Genomic DNA, 18,973 nt, shown 5'->3' on the forward strand with positions numbered 1-18,973 from the left:
GCACTACAGATAGTGCGTGTATGCTTGTGTAATCGGCTGCACAGGGACAAATGTCCCTGTGAAAAGACTGTGAGATAAAATAAAACCTTTGAAGCTGCTCTTTTTATATGTGATATATAAAAAGACAGATGAACAAACCATGAGCATGTTTTGCTCAGATACTGAATGTTCTAATTGGAAACTATGTTGAAAAGTATAAATAACACTACAAAAACACCCAAAGAGTACTCTACTGATTTTAGTAGTGCATTGTTTTAACAGCACCAGACTCACAACTGAAAGTACGTCTGTCTTTACTGACAGATTTGTTTTGCTCTAAGATTTCTGTCTCATGCTAGTAGAGACTCATGTATCCTTGACACAGCACCTTCAGGCATAGATGACCTATAGAAGTCTGGATAGATCACGTGTTTCAAAGTATTACTTCTGAGACCAGTAAACAGATTTTGATGTTTCAGGCAGTAGGAAAGGCAGTTTGGGGGTAAACAAGGATCCTTCATATTGTATATTCTAAAGAAGAATGTAAGTTTCAATTTTTGAAAATATTTTTTCCACATTTTGGCCATGGGAATGTTAGCCTTGAGCGGAGACGGCAGTTTATTTTGGTTTATTTATAGCTTATTTGCTTTTTCAACACAGTCTTGTGGAATTTTGCAAAGGTCATGAAATTTAATCTAGTGATGCATGTTCATGGACATGCATTTTTCCTTTTTTTTTTTTTTTGTAAACATCCACATGGACAACAGCTGCCACAGACAGACCGTAGTTTGTGAAATATCTTTCATTCTGTTTGGTAATACTTACAAAATTGGATTTAATCAATCATCATAGAGAATAGATTACATTTTCATGGCCATTTCACTTCTGCAGAGAGTCTGGGTTTTCCATTTCCTGTTGTCTGTAGAATAATCACTGCATATATTCTACATATGGAAAATGTTTAGACAAGGGATGATATAATTTATCCATCAAGCTTTTGTGGTTTGACCAGGTGTTGATTCCATACAAGTAAGCATGATGTAGAGGGGAGGGAGTTCATTTGACAAAATATAATATCTTTCTTTTTTTTTAAACTACATTCCTAAAACAGTGACTGGTAGACAGTACAGCAATTAATTGATGGCGACACAGGAAGCCCCAAAATATTGCCTGTTATGCTCACAGGCTAACTAATCAATGGGTTCTAAAGTTGTCTAATTACAGTACATAAATAGATACACAATTGCATGTTTAATGCTTACTTTAATGGACAAGAACTGCCATCATGTGAGTTTATTTTCTTAGAATATTTCAGTTGACGAACTGACACAGTGGTGGTGAGTGTTTAAGCATGTCCACAAACAGCCATACCTAAATCTCTTAACAGCTGTTAAATGTAAAACGCACACACACGCACACACATACACGCACGCGCACATCATGTTAAATGGCCTCTGTGTCCCATGCTGCCAGATGCTCACTGCTCTGCTACTACGTCTGTCTTGTTGCTAGGATACACACACATTCAGGGAGTAGCTCACCCCTTGTCGTACGCATTCTGTTTTTGCCCATACGTTGCCAAGGTGCTGCTAATTGTACACACACACACACACACACACACACACGCACACACACACACACACACACACACACACACACACACACACACACATGCATAAACAGAGAATTTCATGTGTGTCTGAACTGTTTTGAATGAAGAAGCTTTACATGCTTTCTGTGAATATTACATCTTTTTTGTTAAATCATCCATCCTTGGTGTCAAATTCAAGTTTGAGAACCAGCTAGAAAGCAGCTTAAATGACTGTGTTACCACTTTAATTGATTTGGAATTGGCTACTCTTGTTTATTTGCAGTACAGTCCCTGAACAAGAGGGGGCAGGATTTAGAGTGCATTACTAGAGCACGAGCACCATTGGAGGGCGCTATCTGTCTATTTTCATTGCTATTATAGGGCAACATCACTTCATCCTTATCAGTGAGGATACCTCGACAGCAGCTCCTTCTGTCTTCTCCCTCTTTGCCTCACTGCTTGGCTCCTTCTGTGTTGTCTTTTTATCTCTTCCTAAGCCTGCCTCCCTGCTCATCCCCCCACCACCCCTTTTCCTCCCTGCCTCCCTCTTGGTTCCCTTCCTACCACTGCTTTTCATCCTCACCTACCTCCTCTTCTTCTCACTTCCCATGCCTGCCTTTCTGAGTCCCTTACATGGCTGCCAATTCTTGCCCTCTCGCCTTTTTCGCCTCCTTCTTTTCATTTCCTCTCTCAAATTCCCCCTCCTATCTCACCTTCCCACAGCTACAGTAGATGAGATCCCCCTTTATAGAGCCTCGCTTTCCTGCCTCCCTTCATCTCGTTCCCTCTCCCTCTCTGGCTCTCTCCCTCCCTGCATTCACCACTCTTGCCCCTCAGGGTTTTGTTCTGCCTTAATCAGAAGCTTAAGTGTTGCATTCTCACCCAGACAATGCCTGCCATTCAGTCTGGGTTTGTGTAAATAGGTGTGCCCTGTTAGTGTGCCAGCGGGCATGCAATGCCAGCCTCGCTGCGGTAGTGGTGATCACCAGTAGCCCCCAGCTACAGGAGGCACTGCTCCACATGCACACATTGACAAACATACACACAAACTAGCAACAGCGGGAGGTGGAAGAGAAGGAACTTGCTGATGGCTGCCTTTGAAGTGCTGCCATCCAACGGCATGGATGGCCAAAGCAACACACACAACACAGACAGTGCACTTGGTCAAATGGAGTGCAGGGAGAAGGATTCTTTTCATAATCAGCCATTTCTCCCCTCCATTTTGGCGTTTTGCTTTTCAGTTTATCTGCTTCTGACTTGTGGTCTTGACTTATTTGTTGGTCTGTGTCAAAAACAGCTCTGTGTCATGTTTGGTGATATAATAGCAGAATAGTGACTACAGGGTAATGCGTGTAGTGGCTGCAGGAGCCCAGCAGCCTGTTTCTTGGCCACCTGGCAAGCTCTTTATAGAAGGCAGTGTAGGCCTCTACCCAGCTGGATGCTGCTTGCTCTCAGACTGCTGTGTCAAATCCAGGGAGCCAGCTTCCTTCCAACACCAAACCATCTGTCTACATTCATGATGACACTCTACCTGCAGATGGAGCGAGAGAGACAAACAGTTTTTTTTTTTTTGGATGGATATACAAAGAAAGTCTTTGATGTTATGTGCGAGTAAATTGTGCATGTGTGCACCAAAGTGCAGTATGTGCACATCCACCTAACATTTAATTTTTTGTGGGTTTTTTATGTATGAACTTCAATCTTACACAGAGAAGGATATGGAGTGATAAAGGAGATTAAAGAGAAAAGGGTTGGCCGGACATATAAACATAGACTAGGCAGATGAAGTGAGCCCACACTCGCCCATGCTATCTATCCTCCTCAGATGGCCATTTGGGCTCGTTAATCTATCGCCTGGTAACAGAGACAGCCTATCAACAACAGCCACGCCCCTCTGCACATGCTCATAGAGAGGGGCTCATTTGGATCTTTGAAGGGAAAGCGCGCACACCACACTAAAATACACACAGAACCCCCCACGACACACGCATGCATGCACACACACATATAGAAAACTAACCACAAATCCTGGCCTGTCATTGCTCTCCATTGTTTGGCTGCGGTTGCTTTCTCCTGGTGTGACTGCCAGCAGATGGCTACCACTGAGCTGTCAGAGTCGGCCTGGGGCCCACACACAGACATGGGCGCGTACACACACACACACACACACACACACACACACACACACACACACACACACACACACACACACACACACACACACACACACACACAGAAACACTCACTCATACAAAGAAGGTCTTATTGCACACTGAACATATGCACAGTGCCCACTGAATGGTGCTAGTGTTGGCTGTATAACACTACTCTAGTCCTGCTTATACCTCAATTTATATACTACATATTTGGTCTCTTTTATTCTCTCTCTGTTTTTCACACACACTGGATCCTAATAGACTGTGGAGCCGCTCAGCTACAGGTGCCCCTCATGACCCCCTCTCTGTAATGACTGTGTAATCCCATAAGAGGGCCGCCTTTCTACATTAGCATGTGCAAAGGCCATTGTGTTTGTGTATGCCTGTGCATAAGTAACTGTTGTGAATCTTGCTCCTACCACCCATTTTTTTGCATCTTTGTGTGTACAAATTGTATGTATTTCTGTGTGTGTGTGTTTCTATGTGTGTGTGTGTGTGCAAGACTGTGTGTGTGTGTCACAGTGATTTGATACGTGTAGCAGCAGGTGTCAGGCCTAATGGAGCATGTCATCACAGAGTAAAAGCAGCTGCTCCTGCTCCGGGTCGTCAGGGGTCACCCAGAGGTGAAAGGTCAGGGTCGGGGTGAGAAGTCGGCTGCAGCTACATGACATTCCTCCGCTCGCTAATCGTAGCTCTGACGAATGGCTGCATAGTGGCAGCTGGTAGATAGGAGGCAGTGTGTGTGGCAGTGTCAGAGGAAGACACTGAGAGGAGGATGGAGAGAGAAGAGGGGAGGAGAAGATGAAAAGAGGAGAAAGGAGGATTGTGACTAATCTAACGCGCACACATCCGCACAGCCACGCAGAGCGAGTATTGACTGCACAGGCCTGTGATCCTGAAGGAGCAGTACATCAGAGAGGACAAGCTCAACAACACAGGCTTTTGTCAATGTCTAAAACTCCACACACATGCACAAAACCTTTACACATACCCAGCGGCGCACATGGATGCATTGTCACTCTCTCTTTCCTTCTCTCTTTCTCTCTGTCATATGCACACACACACACACGGTTTGTTGTGTCTGCAGAAAGCTGGAACTAATGACAGACTTTGTGTTGTGTGTGTGCTCACTCAGCTGCCCCCTGGACACACTTTACCCACCCAGCAGAAAACAGCCCTTTGTGTTTCTCTCTCTCTCTCTCTCTCCTTCTATCAGTATATCTCTCTCTATCTTGTTCTCGCTGTCTCCCTACTTTCTTCTCTCTCTGGAGAATAGAGTTGTTTTGCTGTGCTCTGCTGTATATATTACCTACTGTATATATTTTCTTGGCGCCTGACAACAGATATATGAGCACAGCAGTGGGTGTTTTTTTTTTTTGGCTGACACCAGCCATTCACATTTCCCAGTAAATGGTGCAATAAAGACTGCACATAAAAAAAGACATTTAAATGCTAACATGGTTAATATTGAACCTTAGATATGATGGGATAAATCACGGGTAGATAAATCGAATCACTGTGTTTTGTTCTTTTCTTTTTCCTTCTTTTCTTTTCTTTTTTTTTTTTTTTTACAACTTGTGCATACTTCACTTGACTGAAAACAGAGTGAAACTGATTTTACAACACTACTGAATGTGCTGACTGTTTCTCTGAGTCATAATTGCACCTTAAATGTAATTTAATATAACTGTTATACTTAAATTTTCCAGTGTTGCACAGTATATCATTTGACCAGCTGAGTCAGTTGTGGAGATGATTGTTCGCTTTCACAAGGTTTTTGCTTTATTTACATCTTATTTGAGGCATTTGTGCACATGTAACTAAAGAGTTCGTTTATTTTAGGAAGCTAGTTTTAGAGACCAGTTAATTTCTTGCTCTCTCAATGAGGTGTGCAATGATAACTTGTAGATCATTTCTTTACGTAGGCTGTTTTTGTTTTGTTTTTTAAAGTAGTGTCATTAGTCCACCCACAGATGTGCATACCCCTTTACCACTGCTTCCAACCCTCCCTTTGATTTTTTAAGCCACAGTGAGCAGCCTATCTGTCACCATCAGTGTCTTTTTATAGACTTTATCTCTGTCTGATTTGTATCCTTGCAGCTTTGTTTTGCTTCATATCAAAATACCATCGAACACCAAAGGTTTCTATTCATAATGTCACAGTGCTGCCCAGAGGAGTGTTTTATATTGACCCAAGTGTCTGTCTTCATGTTGGCTTCTCTTGGTATCTGTATACAAGCAGAACAGGCAACTGCAGTATAGATGCGTTTCATGATGTGATTTTAAAGAACAGCCTGATCCAAAACGTATGTAGATAATGATCATGAGCCCATTGCCTGGTTTCTTAATTAAATTTATTCATATAATGATTACAAACTGCTTTTTTTCTGTCACACTTTCACTTAAAAATAGATTTTAACATAATTTTAAGTACTTTGTTTTCATGTAAACACAAGGGACCTGATTCTGTACTAGATGAATGGAAATATGAGTTCCATGTGCGTTAAGTGTGTATGTAGTTAAGCTACACTTTAAAAAAAATAAGTATACTGTCAAATGGTCAAGCTTGTTTTCAGTCCGACAGCCAACTGAAGTAGGAAGAAGCCAATCAATAGCACTTACCCTCTTCCTTCTAGAGATCCCAACAGATTTGAGAGAAGGATGCAGTCCTGCATTATGCCCAGCTGGGTGTGTGCATGCTTGCGTGTTGGCATATGAATGATATTTTGTTGTTAGAGCATTGTGACTGAGGCTGAAGAAAAATGGATTGCATTCATGCAGCATTTGATACATTAACTCAAGGACACACTGCATTGCCGTAAAGCAGCATTTCTCTTGATTTATTGACACCCATCTAGTTTGTTTTCAACCCACAGCTTGAGACCTAACTGCAGGTTTAACCTTTCTAAGCCTCAGTTCAAATAACTGAAATAGAAGTGCAATACTGTAACTTTGACTTTGAATTTTGGAGATAAACTATGAAGGGCAACAGGAGGGAGTAAAATAAACTATACATGCTTTTGTCTGTACCATATATGCAGTACTATAAGCACTAAATCTGAATGCTCCCCTGCTCCTGCTCAGCAGTGTAGTATGACTTGCCTTGAAGGGGGTGATACTGTGTATCCTACATGGGGGTCAATAAAGTGACACATTGTTACTGAGTCACTTGTACCCCTGCATCCTGCTCCTAGGGACAAATAGACCCAGGAAGCAACTGAATGCTTCCCTTCCGCTCTCCATCAGGAAACACATCTTTTACAACCATGACATCACTGACATTTGAAGGGCAGGGAGATAGTGAGGTCAGATCAGCACACACACACAAATCATCTGACCTACAGGATCTTATGGTCCTGGGGAGTTACTTTTACTTTATTTGTGCGCCATAAAGATGTAGTTTGGTTAAAGACATAATGCTGATTTAGTCTGGTGCTTAAGGTGTTTGCTGAGGACAGGAGACCAAGATCATACCTAACATCAGTTTTCAGGTTTGTGGTAATGACAGGATGACTTTGAACTGACCATGCAAGACGTGGTCTTGACATAGAGTCTTCTCATTTCACGGTTATTTGAATATCAGGCATATTTTTTTATTATGCCACAAGATCAATGTTTTTATTAGTGTTTAAATACACTTACACACACTATCAAATATGAATTTATTTTACTTGGTGTGAGGCTTGATTCATTTGGGTTTGCTGTCCATCTGCCTTTAACTGACCCAGCCCTGACCTGTGTTTGGGCCCTGGGCCTCCTCGCGGCTACCGTATGGGCTTCTGTGCATTTTGCTTGTGTACATACGTGTGTGTGTGTGTGTGTGCACGTGCACGCGCGCATGTGAGGCTAACACAGGGCGGTAGGGTGTAATTTGAGCCCCAGGCTAGGACAGGACTGCTGCACAGTCCATCCAGGCAGAAAAAGCAAGACACGGGAGCCTCGGGGTGGTCAGAGAGAGAAGGAGAAAGAGAGAGAGGGTTGGACATCTGAAAGAGTAAGAAGTGGGAAAGCTGGAGAAAGAGAGAGAGAGAGAGAGAGTAATGGACAAAGAGTAGCCAAGCTCTTTTTAACTCAGTCTCCGTGGAAGAGAGATGTCAGTCTGTGTCAGTTCGCTCCACTAACCAGCCTGTAGCAGGAGAAACGGATCGCTCCCTCTCTCCATCACACATTCTTGTTTTCTCTCCCTCTCACTCCCTCCCACACTATCTCTATCTACTTTCTTCTCTCATATCTTTTGCTTATAGCTTTTCTGCCTCAGTTGAGAAAAGCAGAAACACTCCACACCTCAGGGGAAAACAGCAAGACTAAGGAAAAGACCAAGCAGTGAACCAGTCGTCTCTAAAAGGCAGGCAATGTATAGTGCAGGTCTTCTCCTGATCATACTACGGGTGAATGAGGACGGGCCGCTCCAAATGCTGTAGACTAAAGCCCTGAAGGCAGGGCATGCTGCTGGCTCTGCTGCAGCGTTTCCTTCGGTGCTGTGAGGAGGGCAGCACACAGCTCTTCAAACACAGAAGGGATCAAGTCTTCAAATCCCCTGGAAATGTCAACCACGTTTGAGGAAATGTCAGTAGAGCTGAGAACACACGCAAACACACATCGAGCGGCGTGCGCACACACGCAGACACTCACGCCAAAAGCCACGGCAAGAAAGGCAATGTGATATAAAGCAGTCATGTCCCGTGGGTGAAATCAGCATCATCTCATCGTTTTCACAGATCTCAAGGGAGAATCGCTTTATGCAACTTAAAGGTGTTGATTCCCAAAAATGTTGAAGTTTTAATCCGTGGCATTTTCATATGAAATATTTCCTTTGCTCTAGAAAGTTTAACGATTCAACACAATTGTGATTTAACCGGTGATGCCAGGGTAATAAAGACAATAAGTGGAATTGTGTTTTTAGTCTAAAGAGCTTGGAAAGAAAAGCGACAGGACTTCTTTGAGTTTCATCCGAGAAGCTTCTTCAGTTACTTGAAAGTCTTTCAAAAGTCTGGATTCAGTATCAGTTATATCTTCATGTATTTGTAGATTAGCATGTCATGAGTAATTAAAAGAAAAAATGATGTTCACCCACTTTCTCTCTTACCCACACTATGTGATAATACCATTAATTTTATATCAAGCCACATCTAATGTCGATCCTCATACCTGATGCTTCAGGTGATCTCATCTGCAGCCACTGACATCATCCTGTGTTAGTATTGATCTCTCGTCATTCCCGCTGACTAACTTATTGACATCCTCAAGTGTATTTCCTGTCTAGACTGTCAGCAGTGCTTAAGGATGGCCCTGCACCCTGGTGACACACACACACAAATGTGCGCACACCAGCTTTGCTTATTGACGTATCCTTTTGGTTCCCCCCCCCCCCAGTCCTCCTCCTTAATGAATCTGGAAGGTGCTGAACTGCAGATGTTGTGCAGGGTTTAAGTATTGATGGTGCGGACGTGACTAAAGTGCTTCTCGCCGAAGAGGCCTGAGTTAGCCCACAGTGAGTGTGGATGAGAGAGACAGAGAGTAATTATCAAAGGCTAAATGTCTTTTTGAGTGATGTGCACATGTGTTGCCTCATCACTCCCTGCGTCTCACTTAGAAGAAGTGATACAGACTCTAGAACAAGGTGAGTGGATGCGTGCAAGAGGTTGTGAACGCTGTTTAGAAGCTGACAGGTGATATGTAGGTTAAGACAGGCAGATAACTGCAGAGGTTGTGGCTCTCTTGACTGAAAAGCCTTTTTCTCTAAGACAGTAATAGAGGCACACAAGCATGCACACTTTTCTACATGTAAGCCTGCGTACCCTCTGGACTGTTTATCTTTAGCTGCCTATCAAGATCTGCTCTCAGCTACTAATGTCTTGTGATCCTTGGAGGGCGTACTATACTTCACACTGCAAGTGATTTGTGCTGGCAGGCTCTCTCCATGTCCTGTGACATCATCCATTACTAACACCCTCCTTACCGATTAGAGAGATAATGCTGAACTCTGGAATTAACCTCAATTAGTACTACCTCTGTAGATCTTTCTCATTTCACCTCCTGACTCCTGCTTTGCATCTTAAATGGCCTTGGTCTATTTCTGGTCTATTCAGAAAGCATATGTCAACATAAGTGTGCATGCACACTCAGGCACAGCTCTTCAAATGAAAGAGTGGTTATATAGCTTTAGATCAGTTTTATTTATGCGGGCACATTTTTCTTTCTTATTTTTGGCAATGCAGCATAAATGTGTGATTCAGATTTACTGTTTTAGTGATTGATGGAGTTGGCGAGGCACTAAGAGGTAGTTACTTGTAGTTTTTGTAAAAATAAATTAAGCTTTTGCTTGGGTTGGGTTGGATGTGCAATCAATTGTCTTCCTCTTAAATTTCCCATCATTTCAATTTGTGTGACACCTTGGGAACAAACAAAGACATGCGTCACAGAGAATTCCTTAGCCCTAGCTGCACTTTGCAGTTAATATGTATTAACAAATATCAGCATGCCAACACATTAAACGGATTAAGAACAAATCATGAATCGCTACATTATTTGCTAGTCATTGAGAAGGTAACACTTTGCTTAGCTTATAGCTGTGTATGAAAGCACTTCTGCTGCTGTCACAGGGTTATGTTGTGTCACCAAGACATTGTGAAAATATATAGCTTCCCAATATTTTGGGTCTAACTGAGCCATTTTAAGCCTTTGATGCCAACATCTAAATTAGCATCAATGAGTCCTGTTATCTTGGCTTTTTCTTTGAGGGTTGGATTTTTAAGTGCTGCTTCCTGCCATCCAGTTTAGCGGATGAGAAAAGAAACAATATCTGAGTAATTAAATTATGTAGGCTAATGTCCTTGACTAGATATAAAAGTTCATGCCCTGCTAGCTGCTTCTCTGTGCCCTTCTCCTTTCTTTTTTTATAGTTTTACATCCACTTTAGGGAGTTCATAAATAAGCCATTTACTTGTGCCTTTTAAACAAGAAAAAAAGACACCAAAGTGGCTGATGAAAGAGAGTGAGTGGCAGAAAAGGTTAGGAAACACGTGAGCATGTTTGTTGTGTGTGTTGTCTGGAGTAGAGTTAATCCACGGGCTCAGACATGACTATTTGCCTGCACTGTCCTCCCCCTTACTTTGCTTTTAAGGTGTGTAGAGCCTTAAAGCATACCCAACATGCCTGATGAAGAGGCTAAGATAAGATATAATAAAGCAGCAAAGAAGTCAAAATACCCAGTGACATTCTTGCAGGTTAGACAGGTGCACAAAAATACAATGGGATGAGAATCCTAATACCTCAGTGGCATATCCATAACCAAAAGTGCGTAGGAGAGGTGAATCATTGGCTTGAACAAAGGGTGAATGTATTGTTAAGTGAGGTGTATTTGAAATGGTTTTTAACTGCTAGTGTGGCACAGGCAGCTGTCTGGGCCTGAAAAGAAGGCCCGTGGGCAGATTTGAGAGAAGCGGTTGAGCTAACAAAAAATCCCCTGACCAGTATGCGAATTTACATACAGGCCAACTGCCAAAGCACTTGTCAGTTTGTTGTGTCATATTTACCGTTTTGGGTTTGCCCACTCAACTTGTAACTGTAGGAGGAAGCATTGACGCACCTTGATGTTTCACAAACATCAACAAATGTCTGTGAATACATGCAGTCAGTCAGGCGAGCACACACACTTAAATAAAGGAGGAAAAAGAGACTCTAACTACTCCCCCCGGCTCCTCATGAGAAGTCATTAGGAATGTGTCTGTGTATTTTATTTTTAGCAGTGTGTGTTTAGGAGGGGTAGTGGAGTCTCGTCAGTCTTCAGGGCCCTCCTCTGCTCTGTCGCTCCGTGTCTCTGTCTCCAGCTGAGAGCTATGTATATTTCATAAGCCCAGGGTGCCTTTTTGTCTTAAGATGTGCTGCACCTCCCCTGCCTGTCTCTCTGCTACTCGTCAATGGAGGGAGCCATCACGGTCTTTTTTTCTTTTCTTTTTTTTTTTTTTAAAGTCTTTCCCACTCTTCTCTCTCACCTCGCTGACAGCCACCCTCTGCTTCTCCCTCTGCTTTTCATGGTCAGCTTGTCTCTCTGCTGATGTCTCATCCATCTTTCCTCTTTCAGCTGTGGAAGGGGGCAGAGTAGAGCACGTACAAACAGACTTGGTCTGTCAGGAAAAGTCTCCCTCTGTCTCGCTCTTTGATTCTGTCTGTCTGTCTCTCTGTTTTGTAGCTCTGTCACTTCAGGGAAGGGACATTTCTTCACCCAGAGCTGCATCCCCCTTCGGTTGTTGTCTTTTTATAGCAGAAATCTGAGTGCTGTGACAGCAGCTAAAAATGTTTGCAGTCAAAATAGATCTGCAGTTAATTGCTATATTTGCACCATCAATCTCTTGTTGTTGTTTAAAGTTTATTACAATACCAGTATTTCTGCTTTAGCCCTGATAAAGTAAGAACAAGTATGTTTTGCAAACATTTCCACAGCATCTCTCATATTGTGACTTTCACAGGAGGAGAATCTTTAAACTGAGTTGTTGTTGATGGTTATTCCAGGAAATGTATTTAGACTTAATAAACTCCTCTTATACCTCGTTACCCTAACAGTCTTTCTATGTTTCAGGGTAGTACTGTGATTGAGGCTGCAGCAGGAGCCAGTAAGGAAGTGGACGCAGGTTCGGGGCCCTCACAAACTACAGGTGACTACACTCCTCCTCGGCCACTGACCTTGGAGGCAGAAAGAGCAGACCGTCAGCTTTCCAGTGAGTATTGCAAAACCCACTTGTTCCACTGGTTTTATGCTTCCGTCTTCCCTATTTCCATCACTATTGCTTCTCTTTGTTGTTTTTCTGTTTTGCTTAAAACACTGAAGCCTTTTATTTGTCTTTTACGCACCAGGGATCTGTGATTCAAAGCATTTCACTTAACACTACTGTGATTTTACAGAGCTTACTGCACTATAAAGCAGTTCAATCGAATTTCCTTTTGCCATTCTCCAGCCATTAGCAGTATTATCTGACTGACTGATATGTTTAATATTGCATTTGTTGATCTTGTCTCTGTGTGTCTCCTGTGGCCAGAACTACTCGAGAGTCTGTCACTCAGAACATTCAGTAGTAAACACTCTGCAGCTAGAATGAACCACACCCTCGAAATATATACTCTTTACTTGGTAAGCAACTTATCTGTGCTTACTTTATCCTGTGTGAGGTATCTGTGTGACCCTGCTATGTAGCAACACAGGAAGTGGTGAGACCCCCGGAGTGAATGAAATGAGATCTTTGGCAGTTCTGACACTCTAACCGAAAAGTGACAAAAATTACTTTTGACTTCCTCTCTTCGTGCTTGTCCCACCATGTACTCTTATACTTCTGCCTTTTTTACACTTTACAGCCCCATTTCACCTCATCCGTATACCAACAATACGTATCACCAAGCGTCATACATTAACGGCTTCTTTTCCATCGTGTCACATCACAAATATCTATCGATACAATCTGCCAAGTGAGATTATGGGACGTGAAGATGATTTGTCTGCAGTTTGTTTTGCAAATGTCCCAGGCGTTTGATCTCTTCACCATCCTTTGAGTGCATTGTTTTATAGCAGCTGCTCCAAATCACCAGCAATGCAAACCTACAAAGCCACCTTTTTTTTTTTTTTACAAAGACCCTTTTTGTTATTAACTTGAACATTTACTTCTAGATAGATTAATCAAATACACTTTTCAATCAGTTATTGAAATTGTATGCTTTGCATCAGTTCACATCTCCTTTATAGTGCATTTAAGTGGTGCTTGACCCGAGGGTTAAGAGGATGGGACTGCTAAAGTAATGCTGGAAAATGAGGTTGAAGATGTCATGATGAAGCAGGCACAGCCACAAAAAAATTGTGACTATATGTCCTGGGGGAGGCCATCACAACAGAGGGGTTTGGAGCTCAGTGTGTTTATGTAGAAAGTGCTGGCTGTCTCCTCTCATCAGTTTAGCCAAACTGCCTTTTAACTGAATGCAAAATCCCCTTTTTCTTCTCTCTTTTATTTATGGAAATGTTTACACTAATAAACATCACCGTTTTGTACGTTTCTTATCTCATCCTCCTCTTTTCCACTGTCGCTTTCTTCAGCTCTCTCTCTCTCTTTTGCTCTTTCCTGCTCAGGCCTCGCTTTCTTTTTTCCACGGCTATTTCTGTTTAGCCACGAGTGCCCTGTTGTCGTTTACAGAAACCATCTAAAGCTCTCCTTCTAACTAAACACACAGACACTGTAGCACCACCACAAAGGCACTTGGCTAAACAGTCATGACAAGGGGTGGGGGGGACCTCACATCTACAGACACACACGTAACATTGAATGATCCTCCCTGTGGTCTACTGTGGTATGAGAACGGGGTTTTCATGAGTTATTTAAGCCCTCTTCATCATGCGTGTTGCGCTGCAGCTCACACTGACATGACACGGCCCATTTCCTTCTCTCGGGCCAGAAACGTGACACAAGACACGCTTTCCGTGTTCACACAGAATAGAGTAAAGAGGTACACAGGCAGTCATGATCACAAGGCTGTAGGGTTTAAATCATTAAATGTCCCCATGCAGCAACCGTAGTGACGCTATAGCGATAGACTGATGATCTGAGACAGTTCCTACTGTCCACTGCAGTCTGCACTCTCTGCTCGGTCACATCATGTCAGAAATATTTCAGAAGGAGCCACTTTTCATTTCAAATGCTCAAAACCATTGCAGTGAACCCTCATATGGAAGGAAACAGAGGGTTTGAACTGGGCTGACCACGATGTGCTTCATGCTTGTGGACCCTTGATTTGATGAATACTTCACAACCCACTCAGAGCAACTACACAGTCAATACATCGTTAGTGGTGAGGAAGGACAAAGGTAAACCTCCTGCTACACTAACTGCACAGATTTCTAATAGAGGGAGTGACACGCAGGACTTATATAGCCTATATAATAGTAAGGGTATATGGAGTGGGAATCTGTGGTGCTATTCTCTTCTTTATCTCAACTGTTGGAGCATTTATCCGTCTCACAGCGTCTTTGATTCCTGCCTTTGTTAGCCTTTACTCTGCTCTGTTCCACTGTGTCAGAGCAGCCTTCTGTCCTTTTCACACTCAACAAATCCATTCAGAAACATATGCCTTCATGTTGTTGTGTACATATGTATATTTTGACAAGGGAATTACGCATGCTGATTGCCATGAGATGAGCTGTGAGTGTGTTTTGATCGCAACAGCACAGCTGGACTTGGCAGACTTGGCAGTTGAGTGCACTTGGCTTTTGGCCAGTTCAATACAATCACAATTACCCACAGTGGGAGCATGGAACACCCCTGAAGGTAGGGTGTGGGTACTGGTTGGGGCACAGAGGGTGGGTACTTAACAGTCTTTGGCCACTTGCATCTGCTTGGAAAGACTGAGCTTGTTGTGTCTGGTTAACATTCCACATTAAGAGTGTTAGGGAAGACAGCAGGTTGACTGCTCAAACAGTCATGCCACAACACAGTAAGCTACACATGCAAACATTAAACAAAGCCGGCTGTAAGAAGATGATTACAGCTGCACTTTCCCCCATCTTTTGTCCAGTGGACAGATCGGCATGTGTATGTAAGGAGCAGTGCAAGGAATAAGAGAGCAAAGAGGTTACACGACTGAGGCGCTGAGGGGTGGGGAAGGAGAGGATGGTGAGCTGAAGACGTGGTAGCAAGGAATGCGCTCAATAGAGGACGACTGGAGGGTGACAGAGGAAGCATGGGGAGGAATGCCACTGCTTGCTCCCCCTCCTCGGCTCCCTCTCTTTTCTTCTTCTCTTTTGTCCCCCTCTGTGGGGATGGGAGGGTGGGACAACTTCAAATGACAGTGACAAGCTTGCCACCGCTTCTATGAAGCACAGCAGATGGGAAAGTGTGTGTGTTTGTGTGTGTGTGTGTGATTAAAATGCCGCTGGAGACTGGGGTATACTGAGTCTCTTGGCAGCACCACACTTGGCAAAGTGCCACTTCTCTGCCCTCTTTTTCCAGCCCATCAGAGTGGGCATTGAGATGTGTGTGTGTGTGTGTGTGTGTGTGTGTGTGTGTGTGTGTGTGTGTGTGTGTGTGTGTGTGTGTGTGTGTGTTAAGTGAGAGCAGGCAGTCTCAATAAACAAATATTAATTCACAGTGTTTTCATTGTTTGTTTCATTATCTTTTCTTCAGGGTCTTGCAAACTGGATGGCGTGTGTTGCATGTTTTTTCATTCATGTATCTGAGTAATTCAGTAATGATCATAGAACTTTTGCGAAACAGAGCCCTGTTCTGCAGTGTGTGGCGCCAGTGCTGGCGTGCATGGGGGAATTAGTGAGGAGACAGTGGGTTTGGCAACATGCCATGGTTATTAGCCACTCGCATGGTGGGCATGAGCTTATGCCCCGACTCAATCACTCACTGTGTTTGCATTTGTGTGTTTAATGTGTTTGCTCCTGTGCGTGTATATATGCAAGTCGAGCATTTGTGTCGGGATTCTCCTCTGGTCACACTGACCTTATTGTGCAGTCACTCCTGGTTGATTTGTATCCCTTCCAACACATTCCTTTCCCTGAAAGGCCGAGAAACGGGCTGTTGACCCCCTTTTCCCCCCATATTCACCGTCTCTTTCTTTCCATCGCTCTCTCACTTTCTCTCCTCTTCCCTCCGGATGGGTTTGATTTAGTGACTGTGGTTTTCCAACCAGAGCCTGGGAGCCTGAACGTGTAGATTTAGGGAAGAGACCTATAGATTCACAGGCAGCGGAGCATGTCATTACTTGGCCATAGCTCATCAGCAGATACATCATCAGGCTGGAGCTCTATTAGATGTGAGCTGATGCACTAAATGATGGCAGTATCTAAAATTGCATTGTTATTTCTGGGTGGATATTTAGCTCTATACTGCATATATCAATATTCCTACCTACCTTGCTATCCTAACACCATCGGGGAGGCAATGTTTGGAATCTGACATTCTTTCTGCACAATGACAATGACACAGTTAAGAGTGATAAAGAAGTGTCTTCATCAACTATTCCTGCAACAAGCTTGTTGCCAGTATGCCCTCTTCTGCAGCTCTCTTCTCTCCCTGTCTCTTTGCCTGACTGCCTCACAACAGATAGGCTAACTTTTGGCTTCACAAGGGATTCAACACCTTCTCTCCAAGGTGAAAGTCCCTTGCTTAACTTTTTTCTTGTACAGGCACTTGCTATATTCTACTATTATACCACTCACCACAGCTGGTCTTAAAGGATTTGTAAAGCTTGATCTGCAATGCTTTAAAATGACCTTAAACTACATCAATTACAATATGTTGAAATGCATTGCCAGTTTTTATCCAAAAAGCTTAAACCCCATGTTACTGAGTAAAAAAATTAATAAATTTATGTTGTTTTTGAAAGTGTTGTTTTTTAACTTCAAGTAACTAAACCTGTTGCCAGTACTGCTTGTCAACATTGTGATTCCCTTTTTTGGACTTGAGAGAAAATATATTTAGATGTATTAAGATATACTATATTTACACACTGAGACCACCTAATGTGAGGTGGAGGCCCAGCATGGAAGCCATCAGGCAACGTTCAAGACAGCTCAGGAAAAAAAAGAAGAAAAAAGACAGCTTAGTGAGAGACTTCCAGGCTCTGACCTTTGACCTCACATTGAGAAAGGAAGCAGGTGTTCAAGCATGATTAGGCCTGATGTGCTAAAAACTGGCAGCAAGCTTTGTAGAGGCTATCCCAGCTGTCATAGGGCAAGAAAAGGAGGAAGTACACTCTAGACAGGTCACCGAGCCTAACACGGAGAGACAGACAACCATTCTCAATCACATTTGCACCTATGGCCAGGATCACCAGTTAACTCAACATGTCTTTGAACTCTCGGGTGAAGCTGAGTAACCACACAGGCACAGGGGGAGGATACAGAGGAGCCGCAACCAGTCGGTGGAGTCAAACCCAAAAGTTTCTTGTTGCGAGGTGACAGTAATCATCTTTGCACCACTGTGCCCTCCGACATTATCGAGAACATGGGAGAAAAATTAGAAAATCGAGCAATGTAATAGCTCAACTAAAGAAGTACACTGCTGGAATTAATCCACAGTGGGTACAAGAAAAAGTGAGGATGTTTTCTATAGATGAAAATATTTCATTAAAGTGTACTTTTGCCAGTGGTGGTCATCTAATAACAATATTGAATTAATTTTTATTTGGGCTTTTGTCATGTTTTTTTCTCTGTGTGTCACCTTTATTTATATCACCTTTCCTCTCCAGCCCTTTTTGCAACCCCATGACTTTAATCATCCCTTTCTCCCATCCAGCCTTCATGTCTCCACTTCTAGCCTCTCTCCTTCCTTTCTTCCCACTCTCTGATCCCTCTCTCTTTCCCTCCTTTCGAACTGTCCTCTGCTGTCAGGCGACTTGGCTGAGACTAAGTGCTTTTTGCTGTCTCTCGGCAGGTGGGACTGTAATAAAGCTTGTCAGTGGGAGGCATGGGTCGCACTGTCACATGCTCTTTGGCTCCCCTCTGTAACTCCCTCCTCCATCTTCTTCTAGCCCCGCTGCTCCAACAACCACCAGCACTCTCTGCCATGATCTTCTGCTTTTATTTTTCCTCTCTCATTTGTCTGCCTTTTGTTCCCCATTTTGTCTTGCTCTTACCCGAAACTGTGCTCCTTGACTTGTCTCTCATGTGTCTCGCGCTTGCTCTCTCTCTCCCCGGTTTCCTTGCCAACGGCACTTTCAGGAACATGATGAAGAAGAGCAGCAACAGGAGACACCCCTCTCAACATAACAACCAAACACACAAACCCTCACACACATAGGCATAACGCACACAAACGGGCACAGACACACAAGCAATCCATATAAATGACTCCAGGTGAGGTTGTATTGTTTGCCCAGCTGCTTTTCCTAACCACCCTCTCCTGTTCCTTAGTAAACCAGCAGGCTATATGGAAATCAGCTTCCTCTACACAAAACAGTTCTCTGTTCTTTCGTGTCTTTTTTAAATGTTTTTGCTTGCGGTGTTTGTGCTTGCATGTTTATGTATTTGCGTGTGGGCTTGTCACACTCAAAGGGCAAGAGAAGGTTAGCACTTGTATATTATTTGCATGCACATTTTTCAGAGTAACATAAAGGCTTGTTCTTGATCTGGTGTATGGTTGCGAATGCTTGTGTAGGTGTGCTCCCTCTAATTGAAAAAGCTCGTACATAGTCTTTCTTCTTCTAGCCACAGGATGGCATTACAGAGCCCCTTCTTTAAAGGAATCCTTCCCTTCCACCTCCT

General features: G+C 43.2%; 1 protein-coding gene across 1 annotated transcript in view; it reads left to right on the forward strand.

Moving 5' to 3' along the window:
* The window catches only part of gse1b (Gse1 coiled-coil protein b), a 166,346-nt gene that overhangs the window by 38,017 nt on the left and 109,356 nt on the right, over positions 1 to 18,973 (forward strand). Inside the window, exon 2 of the mRNA XM_085400850.1 lies at positions 12,305 to 12,443. Within this exon, the coding sequence (XP_085256976.1) occupies positions 12,305 to 12,443 (139 nt within the window). The remainder of the gene's footprint in view (positions 1 to 12,304; positions 12,444 to 18,973) is intronic.

Source organism: Rhamphochromis longiceps, linkage group LG1 (genome assembly GCF_057381845.1).
Source record: "Rhamphochromis longiceps isolate RC_006_pf linkage group LG1, R_longiceps_female_GT1.1, whole genome shotgun sequence".
NCBI lineage: Eukaryota > Metazoa > Chordata > Actinopteri > Cichliformes > Cichlidae > Rhamphochromis > Rhamphochromis longiceps.